General features: G+C 39.8%; 1 protein-coding gene across 2 annotated transcripts; it reads right to left on the reverse strand.

Annotated features, from left to right (window-relative positions):
• Positions 1 to 10,882: 10,882 nt before the first annotated feature.
• Positions 10,883 to 15,383, reverse strand: LOC126620235 (uncharacterized). 2 transcript variants are annotated; one of them, XM_050288746.1, is made up of 5 exons: positions 15,200 to 15,383; positions 14,240 to 14,444; positions 13,489 to 13,828; positions 11,615 to 12,643; positions 10,883 to 11,245 (listed from the first exon to the last, which is right to left on the reverse strand). In XM_050288746.1, exons 1-5 carry the CDS (start codon positions 15,289 to 15,291, stop codon positions 11,115 to 11,117), a joined length of 1,797 nt encoding a protein of 598 aa, XP_050144703.1. In that variant the 5' UTR covers positions 15,292 to 15,383; the 3' UTR covers positions 10,883 to 11,114. The 2 variants fall into 2 exon arrangements, with proteins under 2 accessions (XP_050144703.1, XP_050144704.1); XM_050288747.1 differs by having other exon boundaries at positions 11,615 to 12,631; positions 15,200 to 15,382.
• Between the last annotated feature and the right edge of the window lie 4,150 nt (positions 15,384 to 19,533).

The following is a 19,533-nucleotide window of genomic DNA, read 5'->3' on the forward strand; positions in this document are numbered from 1 at the left end:
TCGGATTTTGTTTTTTGTCAATTTGTTCTCTAGTTTTTGTAATCATCGATCTTGGAGACTTTGTGATCGTGCCCTTTGTACAAGCCAACTTTTGGGGAACTACTTATTTAATATTTTTTATTAATTTTTAAGAAAAAAATAATTTCACCAGGAATAGGAATATTTTTCATCACAAACGTAAATTTGTTTCCAATCCCTTTAGCGTCGGCACCAGAATACCAAATTTTTTGTCTTTAGAATAAATTCTTGTATATTTTTTTGGACAGTTTATTTATTTATTTATTTGGTCAAATTTTGCTGGACAAGTTAAATACTTTGAGAATTGTTGAAGCTGCTTTGTGTAAAAATGGACAGGAATGTGTGAACCACAAACCAGCATGTAGATTATGAGTAAGTGAACTGTAGTCATTAAGTGACTAATCACCATAATTTAGTCGGCCGACGGCAACTAAGTGACTAATCTTATTCATTAATGATAAGCCTCGATAAAAACCTTATTGGAGCTTTCAACCCAGTCGAAGGGAGGCAAAATAGATAGAGAAATGTTTCTCGCACATCATTTTCTCTTTTTAAAACCCTTGTATAAATCTGTCTCTTGGTCCTCTTTTACTTTTTTTAAGGAAATTTTATTTGAACCCATATATAATCTCACACTACACCCAACTTAAATTTTAAATGTGAATTGTTTTTTTTTTTTCACCCTACTATATAATTAATATTAAGTACAAGAAGAAATTAACAATAAAAATAAAAATTATCAATAAATACATACCCATTAATCAAACCCTTATTATCTTTCTCTTACTTTATATTTTGATTAAAATCCTAAAACGCTCTCATAGAAAAGAAAAAAAATCTCTTTTGACGAATATATCGCTCATAAATTTCTCCTTTTAAGTAAATTTTGTACACATGACTTGGTTTTATCAATATTGGTAGGCTTTTATTAAAAAAGAAAGGGATGTGCTACTCACACACCCATTTTTACTTCTCACACACCCTTTGTTAATTTCTGCCATTTGATCTTCTTTAATTCAGTCGATCCGACAAGCACAAATTAAGAGGGTGTGTATGAAGTAAAAAGGGGTGTGTGGATATCACACCCCAAAAGAAAAAGGTCAGGATGAAAGCCATTCACGATGGTTGTGATGCTGAATTGTCTCTGCGAGTCTTTCCGACCTCCGAAAAGGTGGACTGTAGTGGTGAAGCCACCAGCTGATCCTTTTTTTCTGAAAAGAAAGGCATTCACGAGGAGGTGAAAGCAGGAGAAGCAAGTAACAACAAGCTTCTTCCCTTTTTGAAAACTATGTCTCTCAAAGATGTGCGCTTTGGTCCCAATACTCTTTGCTTCCTAACCTGTTACTGGCCTTCTTCCTAGCCTCGTGGGTTAGTGCGGAAGCATGATTCTCTCAAAGATGCTGTTGCTGTCTCTTACAGTACTTGAGCTTCAAGTCCCTCATCAAATGCGTTCCCCAACCCTATCGACTGTACGGCGGCTTCCGCCTCCGCCGCCACCCCTTTCTTCCCGCTCGTCCGACTTCTCATCCTTCTCTATGTTTTCCTCTCACTTTCCCATCAACAAGCACCTTAACCAGCATGATGGATCGCCAACAGCCATGTATGAGGTTTAAATGTGTATAAAGATAAATTAACAAATTGAATTAGGTTTGTAAGGGTAGTTTAGGTAAAAAAAATTAGGTTTAAAGCGATATTGATGGTTTAATTAAAAATAATATAGATGTAGAGAGTAAATTAGGTGTAAAGTAAGGTAATATAGGTTCAATAAAAAATTTCATTTCTTTAATCTAAAAATCAGAAATAAGCACCCTGTGTGCAGGAAAACAACAACAACAACAACAACAACAAAGCCTTTTCCCACTAAGTGGGGTCGGCTATATGAATCCTAGAACGCCATTGCGCTCATTTGTATCATGTCCTCCGTTAGATCCAAGTACTCAAGTCTTTTCTTAGGGTCTCTTCCAAAGTTTTCCTAGGTCTTCCTCTACTCCTTCGGCCCCGAACCTCTGTCCCGTAGTCACATTTTCGAACCGGAGCGTCAGTAGGCCTTCTTTGCACATGTCCAAACCACCGGGACCGATTTTCTCTCATCTTTCCTTCAATTTTGGCTACTCCTACTTTACCTCGGATATCCTAATTCCCAATCTTATCCTTTCTCGTGTGCCCATACATCCCACGAAGCATCCTCATCTCCGCTACACCCATTTTGTGTACGTTGATGCTTCACCGCCCAACATTCTGTGCCATACAACATCGCTGGCCTTATTGCCATCCTATAAAATTTTCCCTTAAGCTTCAGTGGCCTACGACGGTCACACAACACGCCGGATGCACTCTTACACTTCATCCATCCATCTTGTATTCTATGGTTGAGATCTCCATCTAATTCTCCGTTCTCTTGCAAGATAGATCCTAGGTAGCGAAAACGGTCACTTTTTGTGATCTTCGCTAGATTGCTCCAGTCATTAGTGTGGATAAGTATATAAATGGATAGAGATAGGAAAGCAAACACAAGATGTACGTGGTTCACCCAGATTGGCTACGTCCACGGAATAGAGGAGTTCTCATTAATTGTGAAGGGTTTACACAAGTACATAGGTTCAAGCTCTCCTTTAGTGAGTACAAGTGAATGATTTAGTACAAATGACATTAGGAAAAATTGTGAGAATGATCTCGTAGCCACGAAACTTATAAGTACCGGAGTGTGGTATCGTCTTGACTTGCCTTATCTGTCTCATAGGTAGATGTGGCATCTTCTCTGGAAGTACTCTTCCTCCATCCAGGGGTGGTATCTGTAACTGGTGGAGATGCACAAGGTAATGTATCAATTTCACTTGAAGCTTACTTGTAGTTTCATGCTTGGTCAAGCGAGATACAAACCATGTAGTAGGAGTCCCCCAAGTCGCCGAGCTGGGGGATCTGCTGAAAGAGGTGACAGACAAGGTAAGCAATCAGAGCTCCGGCTGATTGTTCACATTCTCCCTATCTTGCAGGCAGCATGAAGGATAAAGAGAAGAAAAATGAGGAGAGATGATATGGGATACTTTTGCTTTTGAAGAAGTAACTTTCCACAGGCTTATTCTTGAACTGGGCTGGAGGGTTTTCTGGTTTCCTCCAGAGTATAAGGCCGACTGAAGAATTTGATGGTCAAAACAAGTCCATCAAATCTAGAGTACGTTCGACCCTGCTGATATGGGATACTTTTGCTTTTGATAGAGTAGTGGATGTATCGGCACGTGTGCTGTTACGCTTGTCTCCACATGCTTCCTTGTATCCTTCTCACTTGCCCTATCTGTTCCTCAGGCAGATGCGGTATCTTCCCTGGAAGCATAAGATGTTGAAGATGAGTACTCGAGAGCAATGCCAGGTAAGTAATCAGGTAAGGGGTTCCAGGCAGTCAGTTCCTGGCTGGAAGCTTGATTCCAAGTGCTGACTGATTGCTCTCTTTCTCCTTGTCTTGCAGGTAAGAACAAGGCCAAAGGAAAAGACAGGGAAAAAGCATGATATGGGATACTCTTGCTTTTAACCCTGATGATATGAGATATTCTTGCTCTAGTATAGCTTGTTTACAGAGGTATTATCGGGGGGAAAAAAAGCTGAATATTTCGAAAGGCTTTGTTGGGAGTGCCCTCTCAGATAAGAGAAAGGGTTGAGCATTTTTGCAGGTCTGCCTGTCCGTTAGGGATGGAAGTCGACATATATAGGAGTCTCCCTAACATCAAGTAATAATGCTATTCCTTTACCCTGCTTGGTTATAGCACGGTAGTGGGAGCTGCCAGCTTCACATGTTTTAACTCTGTCAGAGCACTTTGAAAAAGTGGTTTGTGGTATCTGGAAAGCTGATGTTGCGTGTGAAGATTACAGACCTGTCGGGGGTCTGGCTCTCGAGATTCGGAGAACGATGCCTCTTCGATTTTTGAGAAAGCAATCCTGCTGGGGGTCTGGCTCTCGAGATTCGGAGAGCGGTGTCTCTTCGATTTTTGAGAAAGTAATCATGTTGGGAGTCTGGCTCTCGAGATTCGGAGGGCGGTGCCTCTTCGATTTTGGAGCAAGCAATCTTGTTGGGAGTGTTTTCTCGAATGAGAGTAAAGGTTGGGCATGTTTGCTAGTCTACCTTGCCACGAAGCACAGAGGTTGACACACAGGGACTTTCCAATTATCCAGCAGTGGTACTGTTCCTTTACCCTCTCTTCGATTTTTGAGAAAGTAATCATGTTGGGAGTCTGGCTCTCGAGATTCTGAGAGCGGTGCCTCTTCGATTTTGGAGCAAGCAATCTTGTTAGGAGTGTTTTCTCGAATATGAGTAAAGGTTGGGCATGTTTGCTAGTCTACCTTGCCACGAAGCACAGAGGTTGACACACCGGGACTTTTCAATTATCCAGCAGTGGTACTGTTCCTTTACCCTTGTGGGTAATAATATGGTAGCTAGACCTTCAAAATTTATGTGTCTAAACTTTGTTAGTGTTGTTTCTTTGCAATTCTTTTACCCTTCTTGGTCAGAGCGATGTAGTGGGAGCTGCAAGCTTCACGTGTCTCAACTTTGTCAGAGAACTTTGGCAAAGTTATCTGTGGTACCCATGAGCTACTGTTGCATGTGGGAAGTGGGTGATTGAACAGTACGATTCATGTGCTTTCTACTTCGCCAGAAATCTTCGACAGAATGCCCATAATTTCCGTAAAGCTGAGTGTGCGAGTGACAGGTGCTGACAAGGCTGGAAAAGTAGGTGCCTCTTCGATTTCTGAAATCGGCCCTCGTGGTCTCTGAGCAGCCCAGCTTTTGAGAAAGCAAGCCTCTTCGATTTCTGAGATCGGCCTTTGTGGTCTTTGAGCAGCCCAGCTTTTGAGAATCTCTGAGTAGCCCAGCTTTTGAGAAAGCAAACGCCTCTTCGATTTCTGAGCAGGCGCCTCTTCGATTTCTGAAGCTTCGTCGAGTGCAGATTTTTATAGGGGCTGACATTAAGTTCCAAAGCACACTTGAATATCCACCAGTAGAAGCTCCATTCTTGCACTTCTAAGATCTTGATTTATCCGACCTCTTCTCTCTTCAACACCTTTGAAAATGTCTGGCCCCTCCGATCGTCGTTTTGACTTGAACCTTGTTGAAGAGGCAGCCCCGCCTTCTCCAGACAACATATGGCGCCCATCCTTCGTCTCCCCTACTGGTCCTCTTACCGTTGGGGATTCCGTGATGAAGAATGATATGACCGCTGCGGTAGTGGCCAGGAACCTTCTCACTCCCAAAGATAACAGACTACTTTCCAAACGGTCTGATAAGTTGTCTGTTAAGGATTCTCTGGCTCTCAGTGTTCAGTGTGCAGGTTCTGTGTCTAATATGGCCCAACGCCTATTTGCTCGAACCCGCCAAGTTGAATCATTGGCGGCTGAAGTGATGAGTCTCAAACAGGAGATTAGAGGGCTCAAGCATGAGAATAAACAGTTGCACCGGCTCGCACATGACTATGCTACAAACATGAAGAGGAAGCTTGACCAGATGAAGGAATCTGATGGTCAGGTTTTACTTGATCATCAGAGATTTGTGGGTTTGTTCCAAAGGCATTTATTGCCTTCGTCTTCTGGGGCTGTACCGCGTAATGAAGCTCCAAATGATCAATCTCTGATGCCTCCTCCTTCTAGGGTTTTGTCCAATACTGAGGCTCCGAATGATCCCCCTCCGGTGCCTTCTCTTTCTAGGGCTCTACCGACTGTTGAGACTTCTCCTAAGCAACCTTTGTGAAGGCTCCCTCTTGTTTGTTTATTTTGACTCAAGTATATGTACATATTTGTAACTTATCGGGGATATCAATAAATAAGCTTTCCTTCATTTCAACGTATTGTGTTAAATACACCAAAGCCTTCTTCGCTAAGTTCTTTGAATTTTCTTTTGTTGAAGCTTGTATGTTGAAGCTTTGTGAGTGGAGCATATAGGTTGAGGTAGTGTTCCCTTAATTTCCCGAGTGAGGAAAACTTCTCGGTTGGAGACTTGGAAAATCCAAGTCACTGAGTGGGATCGGCTATATGAATCTTAGAACGCCATTGTGTTCTGTCCTGTGTCATGTCCTCCGTTAGATCCAAGTACTCTAAGTCTTTTCTTAGGGTCTCTTCCAAAGTTTTCCTAGGTCTTCCTCTGCCCCTTCGGCCCTGAACCTCTGTCCCATAGTCGCATCTTCTAATCGGAGCGTCAGTAGGCCTTCTTTGCACATGTCCAAACCACCGTAACCGATTTTCTCTCATCTTTCCTTCAATTTCGGCTACTCCTACTTTACCCCGGATATCCTCATTCCTAATCTTATCCTTTCTCGTGTGCCCACACATCCAACGAAGCATCCTCATCTCCGCTACACCCATTTTGTGTACGTGTTGATGCTTCACCGCCCAACATTCTGTGCCATACAGCATCGCCGGCCTTATTGCCGTCCTATAAAATTTTCCCTTGAGCTTCAGTGGCATACGGCGGTCATACAACACGCCGGATGCACTTTTCCACTTCATCCATCCAGCTTGTATTCTATGGTTGAGATCTCCATCTAATTCTCCGTTCTTTTGCAAGATAGATCCTAGGTAACGAAAACGGTCGCTCTTTGGTATTTCTTGATCTCCGATCCTCACCCCTAACTCGTTTTGGCCTCCATTTGCACTGAACTTGCACTCCATATATTCTGTCTTTGATCGGCTTAGGCGAAGACCTTTAGATTCCAACACTTCTCTCCAAAGGTTAAGCTTTGCATTTACCCCTTCCTGAGTTTCATCTATCAACACTATATCGTCTGCGAAAAGCATACACCAAGGAATATCACCTTGAATATGTCCTGTTAACTCATCCATTACCAACGCAAAAAGGTAAGGACTTAAGGATGAGCCTTGATGTAATCCTACAGTTATGGGAAAACTTTCGGTTTGTCCTTCATGAGTTCTTACGGCAGTCTTTGCTCCTTCATACATATCCTGTATAGCTTGGATATATGCTACTCGTACTCCTTTCTTCTCTAAAATCCTCCAAAGAATGTCTCTTGGGACCCTATCATACGCTTTTTCCAAATCTATAAAGACTATGTGTAAATCCTTTTTCCCATCTCTATATCTTTCCATCAATCTTCGTAAGAGATAGATTGCCTCCATGGTTGAGCGCCCTGGCATGAACCCGAATTGGTTGTCCGAAACCCGTGTCTCTTGCCTCAATCTATGCTCAATGACTCTCTCCCAGAGCTTCATTGTATGACTCATTAGCTTAATTCCCCTATAGTTCATGCAATTTTGTACATCGCCCTTATTCTTGTAGATAGGCACCAAAGTGCTCATTCGCCACTCATTCGGCATCTTCTTCGTTTTCAAAATCCTATTGAAAAGGTCAGTGAGCCATGTTATACATGTCTCTCCCAAAACTTTCCACACTTCGATTGGTATATCGTCTGGGCCTACTGCTTTTCTATGCTTCATCTTCTTCAAAGCTACACCCACTTCTTCCTTCCGGATTTTACGATAAAAAGAGTAGTTTCTACACTCTTCTGAGTTACTCAACTCCCCTAAAGAAGCATTCATTTCATGTCCTTCATTGAAAAGATTATGAAAATAACCTTTCCATCTGTCTTTAACCGCGTTCTCTGTAGCAAGAACATTTCCATCCTCATCCTTGATAATACGACAATATATAAGTTAACATGTCCTATCAAGGAGGCATTCTTAGCTATCTCTGACCGTATATCTTCTTGGTCTATCTTTCTCATCATGTGTACCAGTTACAAGACATATTATCTCTTTGTTTGGACTCAAAAGGATTAGGTTACACAACTACATTATCAAAAAGGCTTATTTTTAGCTACGACTCAAACTCGATTTAAATCTCACTTTGCCCTTGTAACTTAAAAATCGTCACTTTACTTCCTGAAACTCAAATTTTGCTTCTTTTGCCCCCTGAAACTCGAATTTGATCTTATTTTGCCACCTGAAACTTGAAAGTCTTCTCTATAAAACTCAAAATTCGCTCCACATTATCTTAGATCTGTTAATTTCTTGTTTGGGTTTGATTTGGGTGCGCCAGACTAATCAATTTCTTTTTTATATTTTTCATCTCTTCAATTTCTTTTAAACTTAATACTCACTTATTGTTGAATATTAGTGCATAATGGAGATTTATAATCAAATTTATTGCATATGTGGCTAGCCTTATTAGTTGCTGGATTCCATATATGTTTTAGGAGGCGATCTATAAGTTTCAGGAAGAAGAGAAAGTCCACGAGTCAAAGGGAAACGAATTGTGTTTAGGGAGTAAAATGGTCATTTTTTAGTGAGATCAAAATAAAATTCGAATGGGCGTAGCTCAAAATAAGCTTATTAAAAAAATAAAAAAAAAAGCAAACAGTCTATCCATAACCAACCACCACCTTATACCAGAATGGTAATGGGATATATATCTATATCTATATCTGTGTATATAAAGCCAACACATTAAAAGAGGAAAGATTTTAGCTAAAATTGTTCTTGTCATGTTAAGGTGTTTTTTTTAACGATATAACGATATTATCTACACTAAGAATGTGAGGAAGTAGGCTAAACCTTAGCAATAATGTGGTTCAAATTCATATTTTGCGAGAATCCAACCTAATACCTCTCACTTACAAGTGAAGAAGAATACCATTAGACCGTAGTATTAAATGGCATACTAAGGTTTTAAAGAAAACAATTTAATTTGAAAAAGGACAAAATAGTAATTAACTTCCATGGTGCTAGTTGAAAAATCCCCACGTTTTGGGGTTAGTTTTCTTTCACATTTTAAAAATAAAATAAATTAAAATCAATTTAAGAAACAAAAACAAAAGTACAAATTGAAGTATTATAAGCTTACAAAAATTTGAATTTCAATCACGTCATTGCTTTTCTTTTTGGTTTAATTAAGAAAGAGAAAGAGACTTCGACAACAAAATAAAAAATAAAAAAAACAAAGTGTTGGGACAAGAATATAAATAAGAAAAGATTTGAGAGGGAAATTCAACTCATGTTAGAGGCCCGTTCACATAAAGTATATCATCGTGAAGCAACATTGAGTGTGACTTTCCCGTTATACACCCAATCCATCCAAAAATATATGTCATGGGAGGCGCACCATCACCATGTCTAAAAAGGACTTGGTAACATGCTTGTATGACCTAACTACGACAACGACTACTAACAACGACAATTGTCTATTGTATATGTTTAATGCACTTTCCTACGGGACAATCTGACATGTTTTGTTACCATAACCGTACATTTGGACACGATTCTAGGAATTGGAACTTTGCAAGATGGATGCCTAACACGAGGACATATTTTGTGTGGGAGTAGTTGTACTTTTATGCGTAAACGGAAGCGAATTCTAACAAAGTACCAATATCAACGTCGTAGGTGAAAGCTAAAACAAATAATCTCAAACTAACACAAGAAATTTACGTGGTTCGGCGTAAAGCCTACGTCCACGAGCAAAGAACGACGAGAAATTTCACTAAACAAATGAGATTACAAAAGAGTATTTAAACTCTCACAACCCAAATCCCACAAATTACAAACCCTAAACCTAAACCAAACGAGTAGAGAACCCAAAACTAACGGAGAAGATTCTCCCAAATTGCTCTCTAACTCACAAACTCACAAATTGACTCTCACCAAATTGCCACACGAATGAGCCACACTAAATACACTAACCCTAAGGTCCTATTTATAGTGCATAGGACTTAGGTTACAATAAGAATCCTAATAGGAAATAAATACAAATCCTAATCAAATAGGTAATTAACAAAATCTCTCCACCAAGGAAACTAACTAAGAAGTCAAAACCAAACCCAAATAGGATACCAAAACCAAATAGGTAACACAAACCTAATTTATTGCATCATCCTAATTGGGAGCAGCCTCCATAAATGGGGGTAAGGCTAGCCGACATTCACCTCTCCCAGACCCTGTGTAAAGCGGGAGCCTTGTGCACTGGGTACGACCTTTTTATCCTAATTTTGAGCTAAGAGGTCGCACTTGGTGCGATGGCAAATGCCTTCGCCCATGAGCGGTAGGTCTCGGGTTCGAGACTTGGGAGCAGCCTCTCCATAAAATGGGGGTAAGGCTAGCCGACATTCACCTCTCCCAGACCCTGCGTAAAGCGGGAGCCTTGTGCACTGGGTACGACCTTTTATCCTAATTTTGAGCTAAAAACCCAACAGGAGCTCACCCGGCATTCAAATATAATTCCACTTAATCAACAGCCTTTAACTAGTTTCACAAAGACAAGAAACCGCAAGCATACATGAACTCAATCTATTTTGTCTAAAACACACAATTTCACGTTGTAGCAATGCATGCAAACAAACATGCTAGTTATCTTCCTAAACTTGGAAGCGTAAGGATGGGTAGTAGTCTGAGGCAATAGGGTCTGACTCACAGTTGGTGTAAATTTGACTCGATGTGATTCGTCCCCTTTGATGTGACTTCATACGATTGAGAAGAAGAAAACAAACTTATAACAAGTAAATTGTCTAATTCCCTCAAAATATAGAATAAATATACAAATATACCCCAACAGTTAAACTATCAGCTCTCAAAATCTCCATAACTGGCTAATACGAGCTGCTCCACGCATAATGTCATTTTAACACACATGAACATAATGCATCAAATTGCAATCATGTGTTAAATAGAGGCCAATGCCTTATTATCTTGAACTGATTCATATTTTGTCGCCATTCACACTGCCTCAACGGTAGTGTGGCGTGGTGGGTTGGGTTCAAATGGCAAGACTTATGGAATTGGAATTATAAATAATTCCTCCAAGAGGAAATGACAAATAAATCCATAAGCCGTAGAGGAGCCAACAAGACCTATTCAAAAGGGCAATACCAAAACGGAAAGAACTATAACAGATATATAACAAGCATACTAAGCTGTTGATATGTTCGCTCATGCAACCAATTCACATAGATGATCCGAGATACAAGAAGCACACTTTGTGTTCATTTCACTTATAGTCCCGGTTCTCTCTTTTAAACATATGCAAAAGGAAAAAAAGTTTTACCTCCTTCCAATCCCCAAAATGCTGCGTCACTTGATTGTGAGTAATCCTGATGAAGAAAGCTAGTTTAAGACTTCTTTTGTGAGCGAGTCTGAGGGAGAAACTTCAATCGTGGAGAAAATCGCAGCTCTTGCTTACTGGAGGAAGTAGACTTCCTCTTCTGGCCTTGGCTTTTACCACCACTTCCTGAAACTTTTCCTGCAATTTACATAATTCTAAGCTTAGAATGCTGAAATTAAAAGGAGCTTAAACAGTAACTAAGGCATGCAATAAGAAAGAGAAAGGAAAACCGTAGAGTAGACATGATTTTTTTTAAAACAAGGTAATCAAATAGATTTGACCTGAGTTTAAACAAATGGAAATTCGATCAGGGACAACAAACAAACCACTTTTAAATCAGTTCTAACACAATACACAGTGGCGAATACCAGAATGCAAACTGTGTTAAATGTTTTAGAAGTTCTGCAAATCAGATCTGTTTTCTACGGTCTACCCAAGTAACATAACACAAATGATTATAACTAGACAGAAAAATACACGTGCACATGTGAATATAACATATGTAACCTTCAATTTGTCGAGTGTTTCCAGATCTTGTGACAGCACCAGACATGTGGTTTTCATTGCTTTCTTCGCCAGGCATATTATTGTCCTTGTCAACTGAAGGAGAGACAGCTGTTTTCTTTCTTGGTCCACCACTTTTCTCTTCCTTTCCATGGTTTTCAGGAACTGTTACATTCTCTTCAGAAGAACATGTCAAACGAGTCGACCTCCTCATGTTGGTTGTAATAGCTGACTTATTGTTTTTAGACTCTTCACCACAAGTCTTAATTGGATCACATATGTCTTGAATGGCTCCAGCATCACCAGACATCAGCTTTTTATCACTTTCTTCCATAGGGATGTTGCTCTCGGCATGAAATGGCGAAGAGACTACTTTCTTCTTTTTTGATACATCATTCTTCTGTTTCAATACATTGCTTTCATGAACGGTGAGATTTCCTACTGAAGAAAATGACCGTGCAGCATGAGCTGACTTGCTCTCGTCCAACCCTTGTTCAACTGTCACAGTTAACTTATCTTTTTCTTGTTGGATTGCTGAGCGTGTCAACCTTCTTGCACTGGTTAAAGCCCTTGGCTTAATCTCTTTGGCAGAATTTCTCAGGTGAGTATCACTATTTTGAATCTCAAAACCTCTCTGAACAACTGAGCTCGCTTTTGTAGCATCTGAAGTCTTATTTTCATTCTTATGAGCATTAGTATCTTTAATAGACATGTTGTCACCATCACAAGATTTGAAAAGTTCAGTCCCACCTATAGCAATATGCTTGTGACTACTTGATACTAGTAAGGCCAGAGCTGCACGAGCGCCAAGAGGACTAAGGCGAGACTTGTATTCTGAATGCTCTTCTTGCATGGATGAGCGAGGGGCTTGTAGACCCTCATCTTCTATGTTTACTTCGTATTCAATAGAACTCTGAGCAGTACTTTTTGATTTATCTTGGTCATGAGAAACCTGAGCATGTGAAATGCATATTTCGGATGCAGCAACAGGATTGAGTAGAATGTGTCCCTTGTTATCAGCTGCATGCACGACTAGGAATAATCTAAATGTTTGTAGCAATGCAAATGTAATTATGTATTTAATTTCAAGGGAGATTTGATGTAAAACAAAAAAGAAAACTGATGAACAAGCACCCCCTAAGTTCCATGTTAATGAAATGACTTATGTATCCCCCTCATTATCTGTTTTCACTTTTATTTTTTCAATAGTTTCTTTTGAAACTTCAAAAGGTTAAACATTCAAAATGACCATGGCCAACACACCGGCCTAGGCTAGGGTGGGAGAGGCGTTGTAGAATTTTTTTTTTTCCCCTGATTTTTGTGTATTGGCCTTTAAGAGTAAAATGGAAGTTAAAAGCTTAAAGGAAAGAAAAAGAGTAGGGGACTAACTGAGAAAAGTTTTTCAGTTCGAATAAAGTCACCTCCAGGCTCCAGCATACTTGGGTATCAAGCAGTTAATTTTTGCAAGAATAACTACCATGTAGGCCTTCAGCTTTAACATTGATGTCAACCACATTTTCTTGATGAGAGCTAGAGGGGGTGGGGAAAAGGGGGGAGTACATTTACCTGACTATGCATATGGCATGGATGATACACTATGTGAAGCCCATCTACTGCTCATTAGTTTGCAATTACCATATTCCTCTAATTCAACTTAAGAAGGGCATTCCAGGTTCAAGGTGCAGATGCAAGAAATATATGGTTGCAAACAGTCAATAAATTTTCTCAAAAAAAAAAAAAAAAAAAAAAAAAAAAGTTGATAGATATCGCTTATGGGAATAATTTTCTTTAAACAATAAAAAAGATATCCAGGACGAGATATTGCAACAACAAGCCTGATTCATTAAACATATGAAGTAGCGAGAACGGCTGGTTACCTTTGACCCCCTCTAAAATGTTTTCTGTGATTTCTTTTGTGAATCCATTAGTTGAAATATTGATCTCTTCTATTTGCTTTTCCAGCAATTTGTTAAGGTCCAATTCAAATCCAAACTCCTCATGCATGACTGGAAAGGGAGAAGCACCATTCGGACCCATTTGTTTAACTGATTTCAAGAATGCAGCAACAGTTGGATGGACAATGATGCTTTTGCTTGCTAGTTTCATAATTGAACTAGAGGGGACAGTCACGGTCTGTCCTTTGAGTTCTTGGTGAAGCCATTCGATCATGAAAGTGCATCTACAATAGACCCTCTGTGAGTGTCTCACTCTGAGCACCTAGTCGTCATGATGTTGGGACATGAACTCAATTAACAGAATGGCTTTTTGCATGCAAAGGGCATAACATGTATTGTAAATCATAATTATCACACAAGCCGAGGATTGCAGTACATTATAATCCACTAGAATATGATATGGTTAACACAAACAGTCTAATTTTTTTCATCTTAAAGCTATTAACCAGAAACACAAAGGATTTCTCAATAAGAACCCAATGTCATTCCCATTGCTGCTGTAAATTTATAAGGACACATCCTCTTAACCACTATATATATACATATATTTAGACTGATTAGGCATTATATAATCAAGCACTTACATAATGAGCAACAATTAATTCAAGAAAGTAGAAAGTTTATGATTTGATGATAGCCTGGTTCCAAGGAAGCTTAAGGAGAACATAAGTACCTTTTCCACCTTGGCATCATATAAGTGGCTCTTAAACTGTGACTTGTTCATTGCAAGAACTTTCTCTCCTTCAATGTGAGCGCAGTCATTGCCTTCAAGAGGAGTAGAACGGAAGCGGAGACAGGAAAGTGCTTCATCCTTGTTCAACACCATATCTTCTAACTCCTGGCGCCCAAATTCTATAATTAGGCTATCTCCAGTAGAGCTGTGGACCACAATCAGGAGCCACCTCAACACATTTTGAATGCATATCCAACAATTGAATAATTATATGCCCAAAATAAGGGGGAAGACATAAGTATCTGACTTTAATTCCGTAAATTCAGGACAATCCTACTTTAGTGTTAAAATCAAATCTCTCATGATCTGTAGAGAATCAGAATATAGAATAGTCATCCCAATATACAGTCATGACATATGGCAGTCTTACCGGACAAGAGTAGCAGAAGTACTTTACAAACTTTCTTTAGAACCAATTCAGAAAGATAAATATTTGGGAAGTAAACATCACTAAGTAATCACACACTTAAAAAGAAAATGAAATCACTGACCACCAGCTCATTGCACGCGCACACGATGACCGGATACTAATTCACAACTGAACTGGGATTAAATTGTTTGATTACATCACACACATGACAATGCATTAAGACATATCATTTAGCATCATTTCGGCGTAGTCATACATGAACAAAATCAGTAATACACACACATGCACATGGGATGGTCAATAAAAACACATTTCATTGCGTGATCCAAACCGATCATAATTAATTCTAAGGAAAACCCAGTGATCATCTAGTCAAAAACACTACAAAAAATCACAACTTTGAAAACACCCAGCTCATAAAATCTACTAAAAACAAAACCCATTGGTGAGTTTCTTCAATAAACATCAGGATCCCAATCTATTTGGAACAATGCTGAGTGGGTTGTTTCAACTTCAGATAGATGGCTCACCTGAGAGAAACTTGGCATGGGTGCCAAGAGGAGTCTTCCATGCACATAGCTTCGAGCTCATCGCCGTTCCCTGCCTCACTGGTAGCTTCCATTTCATCCCCTCAGGTTGTGATCGTATTTTGGGGCGATGAACAATGATAGAAAGAGGACGAAGATGGAAGATGGAAGCTGGGGGAAGATTTGATGTTTTTATACTTATAGAAGCTTCGGAATTGGGGCTTTTACCGTTTTAAGCTTCCAGAGCTTTTTAGCATCAGCGACGGGCTGGACCGAGCCTGCAGAGAATGGGCCAAAGCTAGGACGGCCTAATTCAAAATTTTTTATTTTTTTTTATCAAACGATATTATCTACATTAAGGTAGAGAGGGTAGGGTTAACCTCACAATAGACTAGTAATAATACGTTCAAATTCGCTTTTGACGAGAATCGAACATAAAACTTTTCACTTACAATAATTTGTGCAATAGTAAGTGAGAATTGCCCTAGTGGTTGGGATATTTGTCTTTACCACATTTCATTTCGAGTTCGAAGCCTACTCCATCTTCGTCTATAACCAAATACTTATCTCTCATCCCCCGTAACCAACATACTATTCCTTTTTATGATATATCAAATGTTCATAACTGATAAGGATTTCTAAGTTTGATAAATCACACTTACATGATGATTAAGCAACTTATGGATCAGATTCATCGGTTTGATCGGTGTTGTAGAAGAAGGGTGACGAGAGAGGCGAGAGGTTGGCGGAGGGGATAGGTGCAGGCTGATGGATGGAGTAGCCATGCCCGATATGCCATGACATAAGCAAATGAAAATGAAGAAATGTGAAGGGTATTTTATTTTATTTTATTTTTTGTCAAATGATAGATTTTGTTAGATTAGATGTTAGATTAGTCACTGACAAGGTTTGAACTCACGCTGTCATACAAGGGTTCAATACTTTTCTACGTTGTATATTCATATTGATATGTGTCATGATTTTTAGAGAGTTGTTAAGGATACTTTTAAAAAGTCATCATACATCCCTTTTAAGTGTATTTTTTACTTATATTTTAAAATGTTTTTAGTGCAAATGAAATTTTTAGAGTGCTTTTACAGATTGTATTCCGCGTTCAAACTCTATCATTATAGAACACCGCTTGTCTTTAAAAAAATGTTTGCCAGAAAACAACTTGATACTGCGCAAAATGTTGTTTGCATCCCTAAAACCATTAGATGGAAGAAAAAGAAATCGAGTCCTATTCACATTAATGTGGCATAATCCAAAGGCTTTCCGCGGCCTAAGAATTGGTTAGCTTGGGATTGTTGTGCTTTAAAAAAAAATGTTTGTGTTGTTCTTTAAAACTAATCAATTGTAAAATAAAGTAGTAGAACATTTGATAAATTGTACTTTTAAGTGTTGTGAATATGAATAATAGTGTAAAATTGTTTGGCCAATTTTAAAGTAAAAGTGATACAATCATATATAATGACAAAAATAGAGATAATCGTGGGGTAGTGGTGACGACAACGGTGGCTGAGGTAGTGATGGTGATGGCAGCGACAATGATGGGAGTATGGTGGTTATGCCAATAGCAAGGTGTGGTGGTTGGGGTGTAGACGTAGTAGTGGTGGCGATGGTGACAACGACAATGGGGCGGCGATGACGATTGTGGTAGTGCCAATAGTGGGGTGCAAATGTAACAATCATGGTATGGGTAGCGGTGGGGAAGGCAACGATGGTGGTGGTGTTCACTTTATTCTCCAATGAAGAAAATAAATGAAGATTGTTAAATAATGTCATTTTTAAGAATTAATGAGGGTTTACCAGTATTGAAAATATGCATTAACAACCTGTTGATGCATAAAACCAGGAGGTCTTGGAACAACGTAAATCCGATCGTGAATCTGCAAGAAAGTAAAGAACGCAAAGATGTATCGTGGTTTACCCCAATGTTTGGGTTACATCCACACTGATGTTGATTGTATTTCTCTGTAACTGTACGTATGGATTACAAGTGTGATGGGGAGTCCCCCAAAGAAAGAGAGAGTGTGAGAGAGCTTTGCTCTGAATATGAGAGCCTCTGTTTGGGGATGTGAGGCTTCTCCTGATTGTGAGGGTGAAAAGTCTCTTTTATAGACTAAGGGCTCATCCCTTTTTACATAGATCATGGGCTCAATGTCTGGAAGCCCAAATAACGAGGCCCAATATAATATGGTACTAACAGTAGTCCCCCAAGTCTTCAGTCAAGAGAGTCTTTTGACTGGAGACTTGAAATTCAGTCCATGTGTGGGTCGAAGTAACTAGATGTCGTCTAGAACTGATACTCTATATGAGGCGGTGTTCAATGTGAAATGATGCTTAACTAGAAGTAGCACATGTTGCGAGGCTGTTCGGCTTGTGGCTTATGTTGCCTTGGTTGGCTTGGCATATGGCGTTGAAGGTGAGAGAGTCATTTTTATAGAATAAGGGCTCGCTCCTCAATACATAAATGATGGGCTAGAGTTGATGCTCGCGGCGAGACGGTTGCTCAGCAGCCTACGATGCTTTCTAATGATGGTGAGGGAGTCCCTTAGGGTTCGCTCCTCAATACATGAATAATAGGTGCTCTCTGATGAAAGTGAGGGAGCCCTTTTATAGAATAAGGGTTCGCTCCTCAGTACATAAATAATGGGTTGTGTCCCCCAAGTATTTTTCATGAGGCCTAGTTACGGAAGCCCAATATATGGTACATAGTGTAGTCCCCCAAGTCTTCAGTCAAGAGAGTCTTTTGGCTGGAGACTTGAAATTCAGTCCATGTGTGGGGCGAAATGGCGATTGTTCGAAGGCAGTCTTTGTATACCATGTACTGAAGCTTTGTAGGTGAAGCTTTGAAGCTGAAGCTTTTGTAAATGAAGTTTTAAAGTCGGAGCTTTTGTAACTGAAGCTTTCGAAGCTAATTGACATGAGTGATGCTCATGAATGTTTATGTTGATTGGCATGAGTGATGCTTATGAATGGTAATATGAGTGATGCTTATGAATGTTGATGTGGAGCCAAAAATATTCACAGGGCGACACGTGGATTTTTGGACAAAAATGACAAAAATACCCTTGCAGTACAACGAGGTTCCTACGCGCAAGCAGCGGGCAACCCTCTTTCAACCAAGACAGAAGTGCCCAAAATAGGTAACAATTCAAAGTCCATCTCATCAAATCCTTTCTACAAGGTAATTCCCAAACACATTCCTTTTAAATTATGTTAATTGGCTAATTAATAGGTTTATTGCCTAATTAACCCGTTAATTGTCAATTAAACCATCCATTATATCCAAATAACTACAAAATACATCCAATTCAACCCTAAAACACCACATGGCCGGCTATCCCCATTTCAAAACCTAATCCATCACTTTTTTCTACCTTTTTCACCATTTCTTCCTTTTTATTACCCAATAAATTCAAACACCACCAAAACATTCATCTTATGTTTAATAGCCAAATAAATTGGCTAATTAAACCTAAATTAAACCTAAAAACCCTAGCCACCTCCTATCCCTATAAATATACTCCCATTCTCACCAAAAAGCTAATTCCAACACTTTGGCAAAAATCCCAAAATTCTCTAAACACTATTTCTCTTTAAATTCTAACTTTGGCATCGGAGATTCTTCGGCCAAAGCCCCCCCCATTCATCGTGGGCACATGAGGCTCTTGGCCTTAACCTAATGTGTTAATTGTTTTGTAGGTGCAAAATTGTCCAAGATCAAGGAGGAAGAAATTTGCATCCACAAATTGGTGCTTTCATTGAGAGTTGAAATCCATACTCGTAGAAGACTCTCGCACAAAAAGGTTTTTTCTTTATTTTCTAGTCCATTTGAATATTTTTCATACGTTCTTATTATTAGAATTTTTTACTTGCAAAGGTTCTTTGATAAAACGTATAAGCAAAATATAATGGCTAGAAATTTAGAAAATTCCACAAGTGAAAATTCTAATGTTCAAGAAATGGGATTGCGGAGATCCATGAGGCTAAATGCGACAATAAGGGGAGCGGCATCATCATCACGAGCGGCCACCATGGGAACCACCGCGGTGGCTACTTCGGTAGCCACTCGTGGCGAGGTCCATAGAGCCTTCACCACGGCCCGGAGATCCGTGAGGCAAAATGCGACAATAAGGGGAGCGGCATCATCACCACAAGCTTCTACCATGGGAACCACCGTGGTGGCTACCTCGGTAGCCACCCGCGGCGAGGTCCATGGTGCCTTCACCACGGCCACCATGGGAACCACCGCGGTGGCTACTTCGGTAGCCACTCGTGGCGAGGTCCATGGAGCCTTCACCACGGCCCGAGCCGTGCCATCCAAGGCTCAC

The sequence above is a fragment of the Malus sylvestris genome, chromosome 4 (genome assembly GCF_916048215.2).
Source record: "Malus sylvestris chromosome 4, drMalSylv7.2, whole genome shotgun sequence".
Classification (NCBI taxonomy): Eukaryota; Viridiplantae; Streptophyta; class Magnoliopsida; order Rosales; family Rosaceae; genus Malus; species Malus sylvestris.

What these genes read in the sequence shown, in the direction of transcription:
- LOC126620235 (XM_050288746.1), bottom strand. Translation starts at nt 15,291, where the DNA reads ATGGAAGCTACCAGTGAGGCAGGGAACGGCGATGAGCTCGAAGCTATG. An exon ending in CCATGCCAAGTTTCTCTCAG is followed by an intron (nt 14,445 to 15,199) that starts GTGAGCCATCTA and finishes TGTGGTCCACAG; the next exon opens with CTCTACTGGAGATAGCCTAA. An exon ending in ATGATGCCAAGGTGGAAAAG is followed by an intron (nt 13,829 to 14,239) that starts GTACTTATGTTC and finishes CATGACGACTAG; the next exon opens with GTGCTCAGAGTGAGACACTC.